Source organism: Rhineura floridana, chromosome 11, assembly GCF_030035675.1.
Source record: "Rhineura floridana isolate rRhiFlo1 chromosome 11, rRhiFlo1.hap2, whole genome shotgun sequence".
In the NCBI taxonomy this organism is placed as follows: Eukaryota; Metazoa; Chordata; class Lepidosauria; order Squamata; family Rhineuridae; genus Rhineura; species Rhineura floridana.
The window spans coordinates 18,599,215-18,616,613 of NC_084490.1; the positions used below are offsets into that span (position 1 = coordinate 18,599,215).

The 17,399-nt window shown below is 44.6% G+C and overlaps 2 protein-coding genes across 2 annotated transcripts; one reads left to right on the forward strand and one right to left on the reverse strand.

Annotated features, from left to right (window-relative positions):
* Nucleotides 1-11,806: 11,806 nt before the first annotated feature.
* On the forward strand, nt 11,807-17,267 carry LOC133366665 (histone H1-like). The gene has a single exon (XM_061590005.1). It carries the CDS (start codon nt 11,917-11,919, stop codon nt 12,580-12,582), a length of 666 nt encoding a protein of 221 aa, XP_061445989.1. The 5' UTR covers nt 11,807-11,916; the 3' UTR covers nt 12,583-17,267.
* Nucleotides 13,536-14,067, reverse strand: LOC133366666 (histone H3). Its single transcript, XM_061590006.1, has one exon. It carries the CDS (start codon nt 14,001-14,003, stop codon nt 13,593-13,595), a length of 411 nt encoding a protein of 136 aa, XP_061445990.1. The 5' UTR covers nt 14,004-14,067; the 3' UTR covers nt 13,536-13,592.
* Nucleotides 17,268-17,399: the final 132 nt, after the last annotated feature.

Here is a 17,399-nt window from a genome sequence, read left to right on the forward strand (position 1 = left end):
GCATGTCTGAGATGTACTGTCCCAACTCCATCTGATGGCTCATGGAGGGGAAAAGGTTTTTCCCCTCCACCTTCTTCCTTCCTCTTTCCCCTCATCTCTCCACTCACCCCTTCATTTTTTTAAAAAAATCCACTATCTCCTTCCCACTTGAATTCTCTCCCTTCTTTTCTGATAACCTGATGCACTCTGTAGTTCCCCTAAGCCTGAAACAAAACAGCAATGATTAAGCCATTTGCTGTCTTTATATGAACTCCTTCCATCTCTGCCAATCACCCTCAAGCAATTTTCCTTTCATTTCCAATGTATTTAAATGTAAATTGCAACGAAGAGCAGAAAGTTAATGCATTCTGGTCCTGGCTAAAATAGCTTGATGTCTCTTGCTGAATTTTGTGCCTGGTGATGATGTGATGGTTCAATGAGGTGACTATTAAATGTTTGTTTCTTACTGCCACCTAGTGGAATGTTCTGTTATTATCTGGCTATGGAAAATGGAAATGAACTGCCTTCAAGTCGACCCCGACTTATGGCTACCCCATGAATAGGGATTTCATGGGAAACGGTATTCGGGGGGGGGTTACCATTGCCTCCCTCTGAGGCTATCCCCAGCTGGCTAGGACCTGCTCAGCTTGCCACAGCTGCACAAGCCAGCCCCTTCCTTGTCCGCAATTGCCAATGGGCTCCTTGGGACTATGCAGCTTGCCCACAGCTGCACAGGTGGTAGGGCACGTAACCCCTGAGCCACTCACTGTGGGGGTGATCTTTAGCTGGCCCTTGACACCCAGGAGACATGAGCAGGGATTTGAACTCACAGACTCTGGACTCCCAGCCAGGCTCTCCTCCCCACTGTGCTATCTGGCTATACATACATTAAAAGCACATGATTTCCCTCAAAGAATCCTGAGAACCATAGTTTACCCCTAGCAGAGCTACAGTTCCCAGCACCTGTAACAAACTACAGTTCCCAGGATTCTTTGGTGAAAATAATGTGCTTTAAGTGAATGGTGTGTGTGTACACATCCATGTAGAAGAAACACAAAGTTGTAAAAAGTTAAGAGATTTGTGGTTCCCATTAATCAGTGCTTGTGAATGCACCAATCAGAGAGCAGTTCTGCCCCTAAAAATATGCAGCACCTTTTTTATCTTGGCACTCTTACATTTCAGTCCCCTGCACGTCACTAGAGTGTGTTATTAGCAGGTATGAATTTAGGCTATATTTGAGAGTAGCCTGAAAATAGTCTTGATATTAATCCTTTAATTGGTGGTCAGATGGATTTGGGTGCTTGGCTGACTGCTCGTGCCTTGCAGTGATTTTAGCCAATGAGTGAAGTCAGAGCTGTGATTGATGAGTAAGTTGTTTGGACACAGGGCTATAGGAATCCCTGGCATCTTAAAGAGATGTGCTCTTCCACTCCCCTTTGTGGACTTCTCTTTCCTGATTTTGTCTCATTTTCTAGTCCTTGGAATTTCTGTAGTTTGCCCTACCTTCCTACCTTTCTAGCAACCATGATTCATCTTTTCTGTGATGGGTTTGTCTGAGATCAGGTACTCCCTAGAAGTTATTTTCTACAGATAATAATACACAGTAAATGTAATAGTTGTTACATTACTATTCATAAACAATATCCTACAACATTATAAAATCCTGTTATCTCAGTGGTTTGCTGTTGGGGCAGAACACTGGAACATGCAAGCAGTAAATGGTAAAGAATTGTTAAACTGAGCAATCAGGAAAAGTTACTGACTGTGTGTTTTTCATTACTGTTTTACCTGTTAAAGTAAATTAGTTTTCATCATCATCCACCTGCAGTGGCTACAGGCCTAAAACAACTCTTCTTAGGAATCAATCCCCTTTGCACACTAATCTGGGAGTAAACTCAGCTGAACACAAGTGGGGCTTATACATCTAAAACAAGCAATAATCAGTCAGATTAAGATTGCTGGAATTCATGGAGCAAAAAAGATGCATCACTTCGGTTAAAAAATCAAAAATTTGATGCCTATTATACAAGCACTAAGAGTACAACCCAAACTCAAGATCCATTGGGATGAGTGAGTGAGGATCTGGCAGACCCAGGCTATGCTGGTGTAACTGGCTCATCCCAGCTCAGCTGGAGTTATGTTGGCTTAAATTGCGCATCCCAATTTAGCTGGGGCTCAGGTGGCTTAGTTGAGACCAATGTAACTAATGCCAGTGTAAGGCCTGGAAAAATGGGCACTCTGGGGGAGTGGGGTGGGACTCAGGGGGCAGACTTACACTGGATCCTAAGTCCATTCAGTCATGTGATGTGGCAACCTGGCTGAATTTACACCAGTATAAATCAGAGCTTGGAAGATTACTTTTTAAAAGTAATAAATTACAGTTACAATTACTTGGCCCAAAAAGTAGTAATTACCGTTACAATTACAATTGCTCTGAAAGTAACTGATCACTTTTTCTCAAAAGTAATCACTGCAATTACATTTCAGTTACTTTTTAAAAAAAAACTCCTACAAGGTGCTGGCCTTGGCTGCTGCACATCTAAGAAGCCTAAAACAATATTAAAAATAAACACACACACACAGGGGGTAGTAGAATAAAAAAAATTATCCATAAGATTAACATAATGGCATAACAGAATCTCACATCCCCCCAAGCAATGAAGATACCCCAACTCTTGAAATCAAATTTTACACTTGAAATGCTTTTATAATATGTTTCTGTTATGTCTCAAAAGAACAAGATGCTCAAAGAGCATGTCAGACAAGGAATGTCTTTTTACAGTCATTATGTTGCCACCAGTACTGAACAGGCGTTCTACTGCGGCGCTTGAAGGCATGCCTGTGTTGTGCTGCAAAAAACACCGCAGCACACGTGGAAAGCCATGGAGTGATGACACTTCCCTGCTGGGAGACCTCAGGTACCTCACCAGTTCCTCCTCAGCAGTGTCCACTGCTGACTTCTTGCCCTGGGGCAGAAAGTTAAAGAAGTCTTCTCCTAAGTCATCTCCTTCCTGGTCTTTATCTGAAGACTGATCACTGTCCTCATTAAGTACACCCATCTTTATTTCAGCTTTCAACAAGGCTTCCATTGTGTATCTAAGAAAGAGAGAGGATATGTTAACACATATATGTTAGGAAACCATCATCTGCTCTTCATTTCCTGATGCTTGTCATGTCCCCTGGTTCAGGGTCCAGCCTGAGCCTATGGATGATGACATGGAAGGTAGGAAGGTGACCAAGTCACCACACTCATGGGGCAGCACAGCAGACCCTTAAGGATTACCTGCAGCAACCCAAGGTTGTGATGAGGAGCCCCAGGAAGAAAAGGCCCAGCCCCTGCCTACCACCTTAAGCCCTCTGATGCCTCCCTTGAGACAACATTTCCCTTGGAGTAATCCACCCAAAGGGCTTCCCTAATGTTCTTACTTGTTGGTATGGGTGGTGGCCTGACACGATTCCAGCCAATCTAGTTTGAAGCGAGGGTGTAGGCAGGCTGCCAGAAGAAGCCTCTTGTCCTCCCAGATAGCTGCAAACCGCTTTCTTAGGGCTTCGCGCACACCTCTCAGCAGCTGAAAACAGTATGCGTACCTCTCAGGTTTGTTTTCCAGTTCTTCTAACTTGCGGTCCAGATTGCAGAGCGTTGGTAGCAAATACCCCATGAACATGCCGTTCTCCCGTTGCAGGATATCTAGGGACTGGGCTAGTGGCTCCATAATCTCTGTGTATTCCTGTACCACTTCAATCTCAGCAGCTGTGATCCTGGACAAGGAGCAGCGGTCCATTGTGGCATGCATTTTTAGTGGCACAGTTGACAGGAGCTCATGTAGTTGCTTCAACGCATCAAAGGTGGAATTCCACCTGGTCTTATTCGGTACCTTCAGATACACACCACATTGCGCACGAATATACTCAGCAATCTGGGCTGACTGGTTCTGCTTGGACCACAACTTGCTGCACTTTCCCATCAAGGAATGAAACTGTTTCTTGAAAGGACCAAGAAGACTACTTTTGGAGGAGTCAGAAAGCATGGCCTCTATGTCTTGTGTTGCCACAAGGTTGAGGGTGTGGCTAGCACATCTCTGGTGTGGTGGTAAAACAAAATCCTCTCCTGAGTCTGCAGCTTCTTCCTCTGCCTCAGGTCCTGTGTCCAGGATCTCACAGATAGGCACAAACTCCACCTCAGCCTCCTCCTCCTCCTGGTTATCACCATCATCGTCACTGGTGCCTGCAGCTTCCACTGGTTCTTTGGCCATGAAAACTCTGAACGCTTTCACAAAGTTGGAGCCATTGTCTGTAGTAGTGCACATAACTTTGTTGTGGATCCTGTACTGCACATGTACATCATGCAGTGCTTTTGAAAGGACATCGTATGTATGGCGCCCCTTCAGACGCTTACAAGCCAAGGCCCCGACCTCACGTTTCAGGGTAGTTGGGTTGATCCAGTGGGCTGTTACCCCAAAGTAACTCTTCTTGCCATTGGTCCAACAATCTGCAGTGGTTGCTATATATGCCACAGCACCCATTCGGTTTGCAAGAGTTTCTCTCATGTGGCATGCTCTCTTCTCAATTCTGTCTCTCAGAGTCTTGGCACATATGATGGTGAGATCTTTGGGGAGTCCAATGCGAACCAGATTAATGAATGATGGTTTGTCCACAGTCTGAAGTGGTAATGTCTCCTCTACAATGAAATCAATGATTCTCCTGTCGAGATTGCTCTGGGTGACAGGCTCCCTACCAGATCCCCACCTCTCAAGGGTTGTCTGCTGCTGCTTCAGCATTTTGGGAGGAGGGGTGTCATGCATTGGTTCAGGAAGGCCACGTCTCCTTGCCTTTATTGCTTCTTCAATTGCTCTCAGCTTCTCAGGGTGTGCCCTCTGAGGAAGAAGAACAAAGCATGAATCCAAGAAAAAATGGAAGAGGAACTTCACAATTTAAACATAAATAGACAATGGACACTCTTTGAGGACCAGCATGACAAAGGCTTACCTCAAAATGTTTCTTCACATTGGATGAGGGGGAAACAGCTGATCTCAGATTTTTGATCCTTGGAAGGCAGTAATTGCATCGTACAACAACATTTTTCCCACTCTGGCTCACAAATGTACAAGCTTTCTCAAAGCCAAACCATGGTACTTGCTGTTCTGCAGATGTGGCTGTGGGCAACTGGCACTGCTTCATGCCCTCCTCCTCCTCGTGCACAGGGCCTCCTTTCTGAACCTCACTTTCTAGTTTTGCCTCCTCAGGATCAACAAGCTGTGACTCAAGTGGCCGCACTAACTGACTGCTGCTCTCAGCAGCAAAACCTGCAACAGGCGTCTCTGTAATAAACAAGAGATAATGCTCCTATATGGGTGAACTTCAGCTGTGATGTGCCCCCATCTCTTCCCCATGCTGCAAGATCCCCCAGTCAGAGTGGAAGTAAGCAGGTCGATAGCACAATTAAAAGAGATCCTATTTGCTCACTGAATAACCCTGCCTGGGCCAGTCTAACCTACTATCTCACAGGGTTGTTGTGAGAACAAAATGAGACTAGGGTTCAAATCCCCACATAGCCATGAAGCTCACTGAGTGACCTTGGGCCAGTCACTGCCTCTCAGCCTCATGAAAACCCTATTCATAGGGTCACCATAAGTTAGAATCAACTTGAAGGCGGTACATATATTTTTTATTTTGAATATGATGATTATGATAATAAATATGCAGCATTTCAAATTAATTCTGTATGAGAAGCATTCCATGCCAAGCTTGGAAAACCAAGGATGAGGTATAAAATGTAGACAAAAATACTTTTGACAAAATGTAGTTTATCTTTTATATCTATATCTATAATTAGCAATACAGCTGAATGATGTATGTAAAGTATTTTTTCTTTCCCTTTTCTTTTTTATTAATATTTTAGTACTACTGCTAAAGTTCTGATGAAAGAATAAAGCATTCATTTGCCAAATTCAAACGATTAGAACACATCACATAAATTCCACTGAAGTTGGAGTTTTTGCCATAGAAAATGAAAAAAACATATAACCTATGATAGCCCAATAGACAATCAGAACTAATATAAAACCCTATTGCTTCTCATTTGCAAATCTTGCAAGATCTAAGGTAACTCTAGATCATGTGAGTTCAGGTGATGCATGTTATGTACATTTGTATAGATATTAGCAGAGATTGTCAACAGTCTATCTCTCTCTGGGACTGGGAATCTCTCTCTTTCTCACAGAACATGAGTTTGAGAGCTGGGGGACTGAGAGGAGGAGCTGCAAGGACCCTACTTCTCACCTCATCTCTGCCAAGAACAAAAAAATCAGCCTTAAGCCATTTATTATACATCTAATGATTTTTTATTTTTATTATTATTACTATTATTATTATTATTATTACTATTACTGAGACAGTTTTTGTCCCACATACAATTCAGTCTTGTGATTAAACAGGACAAAAATACAAATAAAAAGAAAGATGGAGTTCAAATAAATATACAATAAAAAGCTAGCTGGCATTTTAAAAGGCAAGAGTGCTCTGTCTGGATAAATACAGCACGCAGGTATGCATAGGAACAAGGGGGAGAGTTCAAAAAGGGGGGGAAGGAAGAGAAGTAGGCTGAAGTTTCAGAAGTGCCTTGTGATTGATGGGGGGGCGGCAGCAAGGCAAGGAGAAGCAGTGGGAGGGGCAGAAGGGGCTGCGGGGGGTGGGGGCAAAAATGCCACGGGGGGGCGGAAGGGGCCGCGGGGGGCGCACACACACACACAAATCATCATCACTCACCTCCACAGCTCTTAGCCATTCTGCTGCTGCCTTCTCCTCCGTTGTCCTTGCCCTGGCTTTTTCCTCCGGCATCCATTTTTTCCTCTCAGACGCTAGCAGGCCCTGCCTATTCACCTCTTCCCTCGTGCCTCCTAACACAGATCACGAGGGAAGAGAGAGTCTGCGCAGAGGTCCAATCAGTGTGAGGCACATGTCTTGTGTTAACCAATCACAGCCAGGAGCTGACTTCCCCTTGTTCCCGCCCCCAAGTAACATCCAACCTAACGTGGAAACGTTAAAGTTGCAGCTGAAAAGTAGGGAAATTACTAGTCGTTCCGTTACTTGCCAAATGTAATGGAATTACCCACTCGTTATTTAAAATTGTAGCTAATTACAAGTAACTCGTTAAAAATAACTAATTACAAGTAACTCGTTAAAAATAACGAGTTACTTCCAAGCTCTGGTATAAATCAAACACTATTTTACAGGCCTGGTTTCCCTCTGCCAGGCTTGGGCCTGTTCAGCCAGCAGTTGTGTATCTCATGAATGGGGTTTGAATCTGGTGTACTTTACAACAGCTTAATTTAAAGCTGTCATATTTTAAACTGGCTTCCACGACTCAGGATTGCTCTGCCCATCCCCTTTTGCAGCCATTTTGTATCTCCTCTGTCTTCACAACAGCTGTGAGAGGTAGGTTAGGCTGAGAGTTGGTGACTGGCTAAAGTGAGCCAAAACAATGATGAGCTCTGTGAGTTTAAAATATAAAACTGCACATGCTCAGAGTATTTTCTTTTTGTTAATAAGGTTGGCAAAATGTGTGTTGCTAAGAGTTGTAAAACTGCACATGCTCAAAGTATTATTTTTTTGACAGCACAAACAATTTGTTAGCTTTTAAGATACTACAAGACTTATTTTGTGGTACCTTATTTCATGCATTCCTTTTTTGGCGGGGGGGAGGGAGGCTATTTTGGGAACTGCAGCAGAACCCCCAAACACCTTAATCTGGCCTTGGTTGTTGCCATTGGTCAGGCATCACCAACCTTTTGGGGGCAGGGAATATGTTTGGAATTGTGAGGAAATGTTGTGGGTGCCAGTCACAAAATGGCTGCTATGGAGTTGTGTGACATAACACAAAATGGCTGTCATAAGGGATGTGGCATAACACAAAATGGTAGCCATGTGTAAAAGAGCAGAAAAAGGGACCAAAACACAAAATGGTGTGGGATGCCCCCTCCAGTCTTGTGCACTGTAGATGTTTAAAAGTTGTTTATTGAGACCTTTAGTGGGTACCACAGGGGTACTGTCAGGTGCATTTGGTAACCCTGCCATAGGGGGTACCTCAGCATTCTGACCACTGTGTCCCCCAGCAACCTGCCTTTCGGAATGAGCATGCTCTTTAAAAGCAGCCTTCCCCAACTTGGTGCTCCCCAGACAGCAGCAGATGTTGTGATGGGACTGGGCTGATCAACTGACCTTTGTCTGGCTGAGTTGCTGCAGCATTGTGGTGGAGAGATCAGCACAGGGCAAACACACGAGAAGGAGCATTGGAGTGACTTCACCAGCACATTTGCACCACACTGACCTCACCACCCTCCCACAATCTGTCCCGGTATGCTGCAGTGACTCAGCCAAATGGAGGCCAGGTGAGCAATACTCTCTCCACGCCATTCGCTGCTGCCTCCAGATGTTGTTTGACTACAACTCTCACCATCCCTGACCCTTGGCCATGCTGGGGTAATGGGAATTGTAGTCTAATACCATCTGGAGGGCCACAGGTTCCCCATTCTTCTTGTTAAAGTAATACCCCAGGCCCTAGGTTTCAGTAGTCTGAGTGAGTGGTTTTGTAGAGAAAATTGTATGCTTGTGTGCTGTGTTTCTGAGACAGAGACAGAGAGAGAGAGAGAGAGAGAGAGAGAGAGAGAGAGAGAGAGAGAGAGAGAGAGAGCGCATTAACTAGATTTCTGGGTCCCAGCATAACACAGAAGCTAAGATTGCAATGTATTCATGTACATTTACAACAACCCTCCAGAGGTAGATTAGTCTGAGAGGGGGAATGTGCCCCACAGTCACCATCTCAAAAAAGTGGAACCAAGGTCTTCCATATACCTTCTTAACTTCCTGTCTATGGTATCACACTAGTTTCAGTTATACCAGCTGCTGCTTTGTTTATTATACATAAAAGGACAGACTGTTGTGCACATCCCAATCTCAGAATGGTGAGAGGCTTTCAGAGGTTCCAGTGGTTACCTGGGGTTTGGTTTCCTTGGAATGAAGGTCAGCAGAGACTGGGGTGTCTTTAGGACATATGACTGTATTTACACATATATACAACCTGAGCATGATATGAAAGGGCTCCCAGCATTATTAATACTCCAATAGATCTTGCTTCCCCACTAGGTTTCTAGGGAGGCCTCCCAAAGCCATGGCTTGGGATTCAGCACACAGAGCAGTCAAGCCTCTCTGTGTCTTGTCAAGGATTTTCAGTACCTTGGCACAGTCCTTAACCAAAATGGAGACAATAGTAAAGAAATCAGAAGAAGGCTAGGACTGGGGAGGGCAGCTATGACAGAACTAGAAAAGGTCCTCAAATACAAAGACGTATCACTGAACACTAAAGGCAGGATCATTCAGACTATGGTATTCCCAATCTCTATGTATGGATGTGAAAGTTGGACAGTGAAAAAAGGGGATAAGAGAAAAATCAACTCATTTGAAATGTGGTGGTGGTGGAGAGCTTTGTGCATACCATGGACTGCAAAAAAGACAAATAATTGGGTCTTAGAACAAATTAAACCAGAACTATTATTAGACGCTAAAATGATGAAGCTGAGGTTATCATACTTTGGACACATAATGAGAAGACATGATTCACTAGAAAAGACAAAAAGAGGAAGACCAAACAAGAGATGGATTGATTCCATAAAGGAAGCCATAGACTTGAACTTACAAGATCTCAACAGAGTGGTTTGTAATAGATGCTATCGGAGGTCGCTGATTCATAGGGTCGCCATAAGTCGTAATCGACTTGAAGGCATATAACAACAACAATGAGGTAGACATAATGTAATGCTGTTGTTTTGTTGTTATTACTTTATTGATTTTTATTTTTAAAGAAAGCATTCCCTCTGAGGAGGGGGATTCTATTTTTTGAAAAAAGACATCCATATTATTTGAAATCAAATTCAAATGCATTAGTGAACTCAAGTTACAAATGCATATGAGAATCATGAAATAGAAATCACAAAACATACTGTATAAATGCCACTAGGCTGCATTGTATTTATTCATTCCTATATTCCCTAAACCTGGTGTAGCCAACATTTGCTCTGTAGATGTTGTTGGATTACAACTTCCCTCATTCCTGACCACTGACCATGCTGGCTGGGGCTGATGGTAATGAGTTCAGCAACAGCCAGAGGGCACCATGTTAGCTACCCCTGCCCTAAAGTGTGCTTTATGGGAATTTAAAGCTGATGCTCCCAAAGGGCAAGAGATGTTTTGCAAACAACATGTAGAGGTCTACACAGCATGGCAAAATTGCCAGTTTGCAGACCTGAGTAATTATATTAGAAGTGAACTTAAAATTGGTTTAGTGACTGAAGTTTTAGGCTGTAGTGCAGTTGTCCAGGGTCTTAGAGGGTCTTAGTCCCCATACTTTTTTCAGAGCAGGGGTCCCAGCAGGGTCCCTATGTCTCCAGCATCCTATGAGACAATCAGCATGAAAGGGGAGTGTGTTAGCCACTGAAAAGAGTCTTCTAACATGCTTCCTTGTCCTTTCCTGCTGATTTGAGTCAATCAGAGTGAAAGGAGGTGAGTCATTCACTGAGAAGACTCTTCTCAGCAGCTAACAAACTCCTTTTTCATGCCGATTGGCTCCTAGGAATATCTGTTGGTGTGGGAGAAGGTTTAAAAAGGATCTCATTCTTAAATCCAGCAGCAAAAAAGGAAAGCATGGCTGTGACTAACATGAAGAGACACTGCACTTCTGAATTTGCCACTACACTACTGGTTTTAGGTTCCTTATTTGTCTTTCGATTTCCAGATTTTTAATATTTTTAAAATGAGGATCATAATCCTGTAGTTTTGAATGGATATTTTGCTATAAGTTTGTCCATTTACAGTTCATCCATGGTCAGATGCATACATTTTCAATACACACCTGTCTCCTCTCCGCAGCCATTTACTGCCTTTCTCCTTCTCTGTGTTCCATATACTTCAACAGGACTCAATTAGGTTTTAAAAGTTACTGTATGTTTGTTAATGGTGTGGCCTTCTCTTTCCAAGTATAAAATCAACAGCAAAGAATTTGATGATAAGGGGAGGAAAAGATGAAAGAGAAAAGAGAATTTAATAAAAATGTTCCTTGCTTTCCAGGGTTAGACAATAGGAATCAATGTAATCAATAGTGTTTGGTGGAGAACGAATAGCTGGGTTTTAAAATGTTATGGATACCTCATGAGCCCAGTCGTTAAGCACCACTACAAAGAAAAGAAAAAAGGGAAAAGAAGAATTATATATATATTAAATTCTACGCCCCAAAACCAAGGGCATTTCTCTGCAAGGTAACTTCTCCCTTAGCCTAAAGTTAATGAATGAATGTGTTACTTGAGGTAGTTCGAAGAGCTTTTATTACAAAACTGCCGTTCCGGAGCCATCGCCTTTGTTACCAGCCTGGTCCAGACCCCCCAGAGATTGGCCTGGCACCTTTTTCCAGCCCCCGATTCCGAAGAGAAGTTTTTAATTTACAAGAAAAAGGCAAAGTTTTGGGAGTCCAAGAGGCGTGGAGCTGGAAGCGGCCGCGATTCTGCCTCCTTTTCTCCCACCCGCCACCTCCCCGCAGGCAGAGGCGGCCAGGCTCGGGCAGCGCGGGTCCCCCTTGTCAATTTCCACCGGGGATCGCCGCGCTCCGAAATGAGGATGTTATTATTTTTGCTATTTTGTGACACTCAAGAAACACAAAGTTGCAAGGACAGGAGCCATTTCTGGCTCTGGCAGAGCAGGGTCTGTGAACGCACCAATCAGAGCGCAGCTCCGCCCCTATAAATAGCAGGCAGCAGCGCCTTTGCCTCACTTCAGACTTTACTTTTCGGTTCCGAGAGGTTCTGCGCCAGCAACCCACCCGCCGCTCTCCAGCAGCTAAGGCGCAAAGAGAGAGAGAGAGAGAGAGACAAGAAGGCAGGCAGGCAGCCAAAGATGTCCGAGACGGCTCCCGAAGCTCCCGTGGCCGCCGCGCCAGCCGCCAAGGCGCCCGCCAAGAAAGCCAAGAAGCCCGCGGGAGCCTCCAAGCCCCGCAAGGCGTCGGGCCCCAGCGTGACGGAGCTGCTGACCAAGGCGGTGGCCGCCTCCAAGGAGCGCAACGGGGTGTCTCTGGCCGCCTTGAAGAAAGCCCTGGCGGCCGCCGGCTACGACGTGGAGAAGAACAACAGCCGCATCAAGCTGGGCCTCAAGAGCCTGGTGAGCAAAGGCACTTTGGTACAGACCAAAGGCACGGGCGCCTCGGGTTCCTTCAAGCTCAACAAGAAGCAACAGGAGGGCAAGGACAAGGCGGCAACCAAGAAGAAGCCCTCGGCCGCCGTGAAGAGCAAGAAGCCGGCGGCCAAGAAGTCCGCCGGCGCCGCCAAGAAGCCCAAGAAACCCGCCGTCAAGAAGAGCCCCAAGAAAGTGGCCAAGAAACCGGCCGCCGGGGCCAAGAAGGCAGCGGCCAAGAGCCCCAAGAAGGCCAAGCCCGCCAAGGCCAAGAAGGCTGCGGTCAAGAGCCCCGCCAAAGCCAAGGCGGTGAAGGCCAAGGCGAAAGCCAAGCCCAAGACCCCCAAGGCCAAGGTGGCCAAGCCCAAGAAGGCTGCGCCCAAGAAGAAGTGAAGAGGCTTCCCGTGGAGACTCGAGACACCTTTTGATCCCAAAGGCTCTTTTAAGAGCCACCCACACGCTCAGTGAGAAAGAGCTGGCTTGCTCCTGTTCCTGACATTAATACATCACTTTCGCTGATAGTGTTGGCGATGTTTGTAATGGTGCTTCCGTTTAAAGGACAGCAGTTCTTTAAAACCTGTGTGCCTCCTTATGGGTATGGTTTGGTTAATGTTTTCCCGTCTTCACATAACAAAAAGTCTTTTTCCAAAAGGAAGATCCGCAGCCCAGTGGTGGAGCCCACTGCTTTGCCCTACAGAAGAGAAGGTCCCAGAGCTGGGAAAGATTCCCTTCTTGGAAAACTGAAGAGCCGCTGCCCGTCTGTCGGTAATACTGAGCTAGATGGACCAAGTGGTCTGCCTCGGATGCAGGGCAGCTTCCTTGTGTGCCTGATAGTTCTGTGGTACTTTACACACTGCCCGCCCAAATGACTGCAGTGCATTAACCATTTCCCGCGCTGGGTTCCTACTGGATGGAAGGGCGGGATATAAACATAATAACGATGAAACAAGAGAATGGAGTACTTACGAGCGTCGTCTATCCTTTCTTAAAGCTGTAGATTCTTGCCCACTGAGAATATTGGACAAAGTACTGCGCACCCTTCAGTTTCCTGAAACATTTGGGTGCTTTGCACCCGAATGCCAGTTTCTCCATCTTTTTTCTACGTGTTATATATCCTTGTGACGAATTTATGCATTGGGGAGCTCTCCAGCAGTGCTAGAGATTATAGTGAGTTACTACTTCTACTAAACATTAAGTAAGCATGTTTACCGATACAGTTACAATAGAAACCTTAGCAAAGAAAGCCGAGGAAATATATTTTGCCGGGAGAACGAGTATTAACATACATATCAGACACTTTTTCGGCAAAATGCAGCAGCAACGACAAGCTCTTTTAAGTGAAGGAGTTGGTGGCTCTTAAAAGAGCCTTTGGGTCGTAATTTTGCAGAGATGGATAGGAAGTCTTATGCTCTCTCTCCTCGGATGCGGCGAGCCAGCTGTATGTCTTTCGGCATGATGGTGACGCGCTTAGCATGGATGGCACAGAGATTAGTATCTTCAAAGAGCCCCACCAGGTAAGCCTCACTAGCCTCTTGCAGGGCCATAACAGCAGAACTCTGGAAACGCAGGTCAGTCTTGAAGTCCTGGGCGATCTCGCGCACCAAGCGCTGGAAAGGCAGTTTGCGGATCAGCAGTTCTGTAGACTTCTGGTAGCGCCGAATCTCTCGGAGAGCGACGGTGCCAGGGCGGTAGCGGTGAGGCTTCTTCACTCCTCCGGTAGCCGGTGCGCTTTTGCGAGCTGCTTTTGTAGCGAGCTGTTTCCGCGGTGCTTTGCCGCCAGTGGATTTGCGAGCGGTCTGCTTCGTCCTGGCCATCTCTCCAATGGAAAAAAAGTACCTAGATCACCCTCTTTGCAGTAGTTCGAAACAATAAAAGCGGCGGCTGGGTTGCAGGCTATTTATAGCCAATTCCTCCTCGTCCCATTGGCTGAGGGCAGCAACGCAGCCGGTAAAAAAAAATTGAATTTCCCGCGTTCTGCCCTGATTGGACCAGTGATGGCAAAACTTTCCGATTGGTTCTTCCTTCTTCGGGCCTGCCAAGCCTTTGTTCTCTGAATTAAGCCACCCTCCCCACGCCGCGCCTCTTGCTTTCCAACGGAACAAATCTCAAATTTAGCCCCATCCCTCAATTCACAAATATACACGAAAGAACACACAGGGCTCCTGTACTCTGCTAAAAAATTTACACATAAGGAGAAATGCCATCCGGCGCGACTTCTCTCGCGTTCTATGGGGAAATGCTTCTCCCTTTTATGTAATATGCAGTGAAAATCGAAGCATACTCAAAAGTAGATACCATATTGTTCCATGGATCTTATTCTCTCGTTAAGTGTGTTTAGAATTGACCTCTAACTATAAGAGTTGTCAGTGTCAAATGTATTTGTATGCGCCTTTCAACATATTATGCTCAAGGTAAACTGACAAGAGTATAACTATTTCTAAAAATTATTATTATTAGCACTCTAATCTATTCAGAAGATAAAGGCAGCTCATATTATAAGAGACAGGGCACAAAAGGAAAAGGGACTAGGGAAGGAGGAGGGGGAAAACAAGGTCAGGCAGCAATTCTTAGTTACAGAGATCTTGTAGCGAACAGCATGAGTGGAAAAATCTGGGGAAGTGGGATAAAGAACCTATGTTTCCCTCCAAGATATTGGTGGACTACTATCAGCCCCAGTCACTATTGCAAAGGACAATGGGAGCTGTAGTCCAACAACATGTGGAGGGCCACAGGTTCCCTATCCTTAGTGCTGGGGAAGTGGTTCCAGACCACTCCACTCTGGGCCCTTTGTACTCTGATGAATGTATTTAGAAGTCCCCTTCAGACCTTCCCACTCAATGTGGGCAAGGCTAGGGGTAGAGTAAGAGGGCCAAGGATGTTAGTGGTAGGGACGGTGCTTCCCCTACACACATTATGTGCTCACTAGTGTTACTTTGAATCAGGGGTTGCCAACCTTTTTGGACCAGGGGTGCATTTCAAATTCTGAGAGTGTGCTGGGGACACCAGTCACAAAATGGTTGCCGCAGGGGCATGGCATAGCACAATATGACTGCCATGGGGTGTGTGGCATACCATAAAAGTAGAGAGTACTCATGGTGAAGCATTTCCCATAATTGTATTTCCATACTAGAAAAGGCTTGATCTTCTGGATTTATGGCTGCTATATAAAGCACAAGAACTGTGTTTTCCCCAATGTCGACCCTAAACCAAAGCCTAAGCTGCCATCCTGTGCCTACTTACCTGGAAGTAAGTCCCATTAAACACAAAGAGACTTATGTAGACATGTATACCTTTGTACTGTTAGTTAACTATACAGTGAATTCTTAATGAGTCCCTGGTCTTTATCTCCTGCAAACAGGAGACATGGATAAGCCTCTTTGGCTTTCACATTTGCCTTTTGGGATTCTTTAACATTCAGCCGCACTTATTGTTAGCAATATTTGCAGGAAATAATTTCTAGGCACTACCTGATCTCAGGCAAACCCAGCACAGGATAGATGCATCATGGTTGCTAGGGGGAAAGGAAGGTCAAACTATGGAAGGAGAAAATAAACAAATAAATAGAAAATGAATAAGACAGAAACAGGAAAAATGCACTAAAAGAGGGGGCAAAACAGCGGCTCTTTAGGACCCAGAGATTCCTATTGCCTGGTGTCCAAACAACTCAATCACAGCTTTCTTATCAATTGCAGCTCTGACTTACTTCACTCATTGGCTGATAATTAACAGGCAGGATCAGCCAAGCTGGCTGATTTCACAGAAATTGCTAAAGAAGCATACCTGCACCATGAATTATATATATAGAGGGGGTTTTTTTCAATCAAAAGTCTCCTAATATCACATCTCCCAATTTTATTTATTTTATTCTAATTTGAAGTGAAAGCAAAACTAATTTAACCACAAGCAAGTAAACCAACAAGGCAACCTGCAGGGTTTTTTCCTACTTTGCACAATATTTAACCTATCCAGGAAAAGAATCCTAACACTAGAGTGCAACCTGAAATCTTTTAATACTGATGATGGCCTAACAAAGAGATAGGGAACTTCTGGTCCTCCAGATGTTGCTGGACTTCAACTCCCATCAACCCCAGCTAGCATGACCAATGATTCAAGATGATCGGGGCTGTAGTCCAACATCATCTAGACAAGTTCCCCATTCCCTGCTGAATCAAATTAAATTTGCTTAATATCCAAATTCCATTTTAAAACTATTACTGCAGACTGAGATATTTTTCATCATCCAACTACATCCATTTATCACCCCCTTCCTTTTCACTTTCTTTGCTTAAAGTCCATCCTGATGAAGAGTTCTGAATAATCTGAAAGCTTTCCTGCTCCTTTGTGATTTTTATAGCTGGACAATGAGTTTCTTATGCTGCTATGCCAAGGGACAAATGACTTTTTAGATCTGTCGTAAGCACTAAAGGCAGGAAAAGGTTAACAGAATGAAGACGCTTGATTGGACAGACGTGGTGACATATATATTAGAATGAGTTTAAATCTCCCGGGCTGCGCTGCAATTGGTCAGACATTAGAAATCCTGTTTTTTTCCCTATACTATCTCTAGTTTCTTTGTTCCTGGAGAAAATGTCTCCCCACTCCTCCCGTAAACTGTTTAATAACATGTCAAGGGGGAGAGTAAAAGAAAAAAGAGGCTACAGAAAACTTTTTTAGATGAAAGAGGAAACCTGAATTGCACACGGTTAGGTGGGTGAAAGCAAGTGGTAGAAAATGCAGCTGTAGGAGCTCTGCTACAGAAACAATCTTGAGAAAGAAAATGGCGACCAGCCTTACTCCTTTTATCAGCGTTACACTGGGATTAAAATAGAAAGACTTCAAAAATTGCTTTGGTTTAAAATTAACCCTGAAAATTGCTATATCGAACAATCTCTCCAACAGTTTACACTTAATGGCCTGGGTACCTCCTTAGATTAGAAGAGCTCTGGAGATCCCTAAGTATCGTAGAGCCTTTACACTGGCTCGTTTCAGCTCTTTACCATCAGCCTTTTTGGAGAGATATTTGCGCATTCCTTGTTCCCAACGCATCTGCCTATGCCAATCGGGCGAAATTAAATCAATCACCCATGTCGTTATACTGTTCATATTATAAGGACATTCGTTCCTTTTATATTGCTCCAGTTCTAAAAAAATTACCAGGTGGACCTGACACATTCTATACCTCCTTCCTTCTCTCAGATTTGGGAAATGAA

Coding starts and splice junctions, on each gene's coding strand:
- LOC133366665 (XM_061590005.1), top strand. CDS start 11,917: ATGTCCGAGACGGCTCCCGAAGCTCCCGTGGCCGCCGCGCCAGCCGCC.
- LOC133366666 (XM_061590006.1), bottom strand. CDS start 14,003: ATGGCCAGGACGAAGCAGACCGCTCGCAAATCCACTGGCGGCAAAGCA.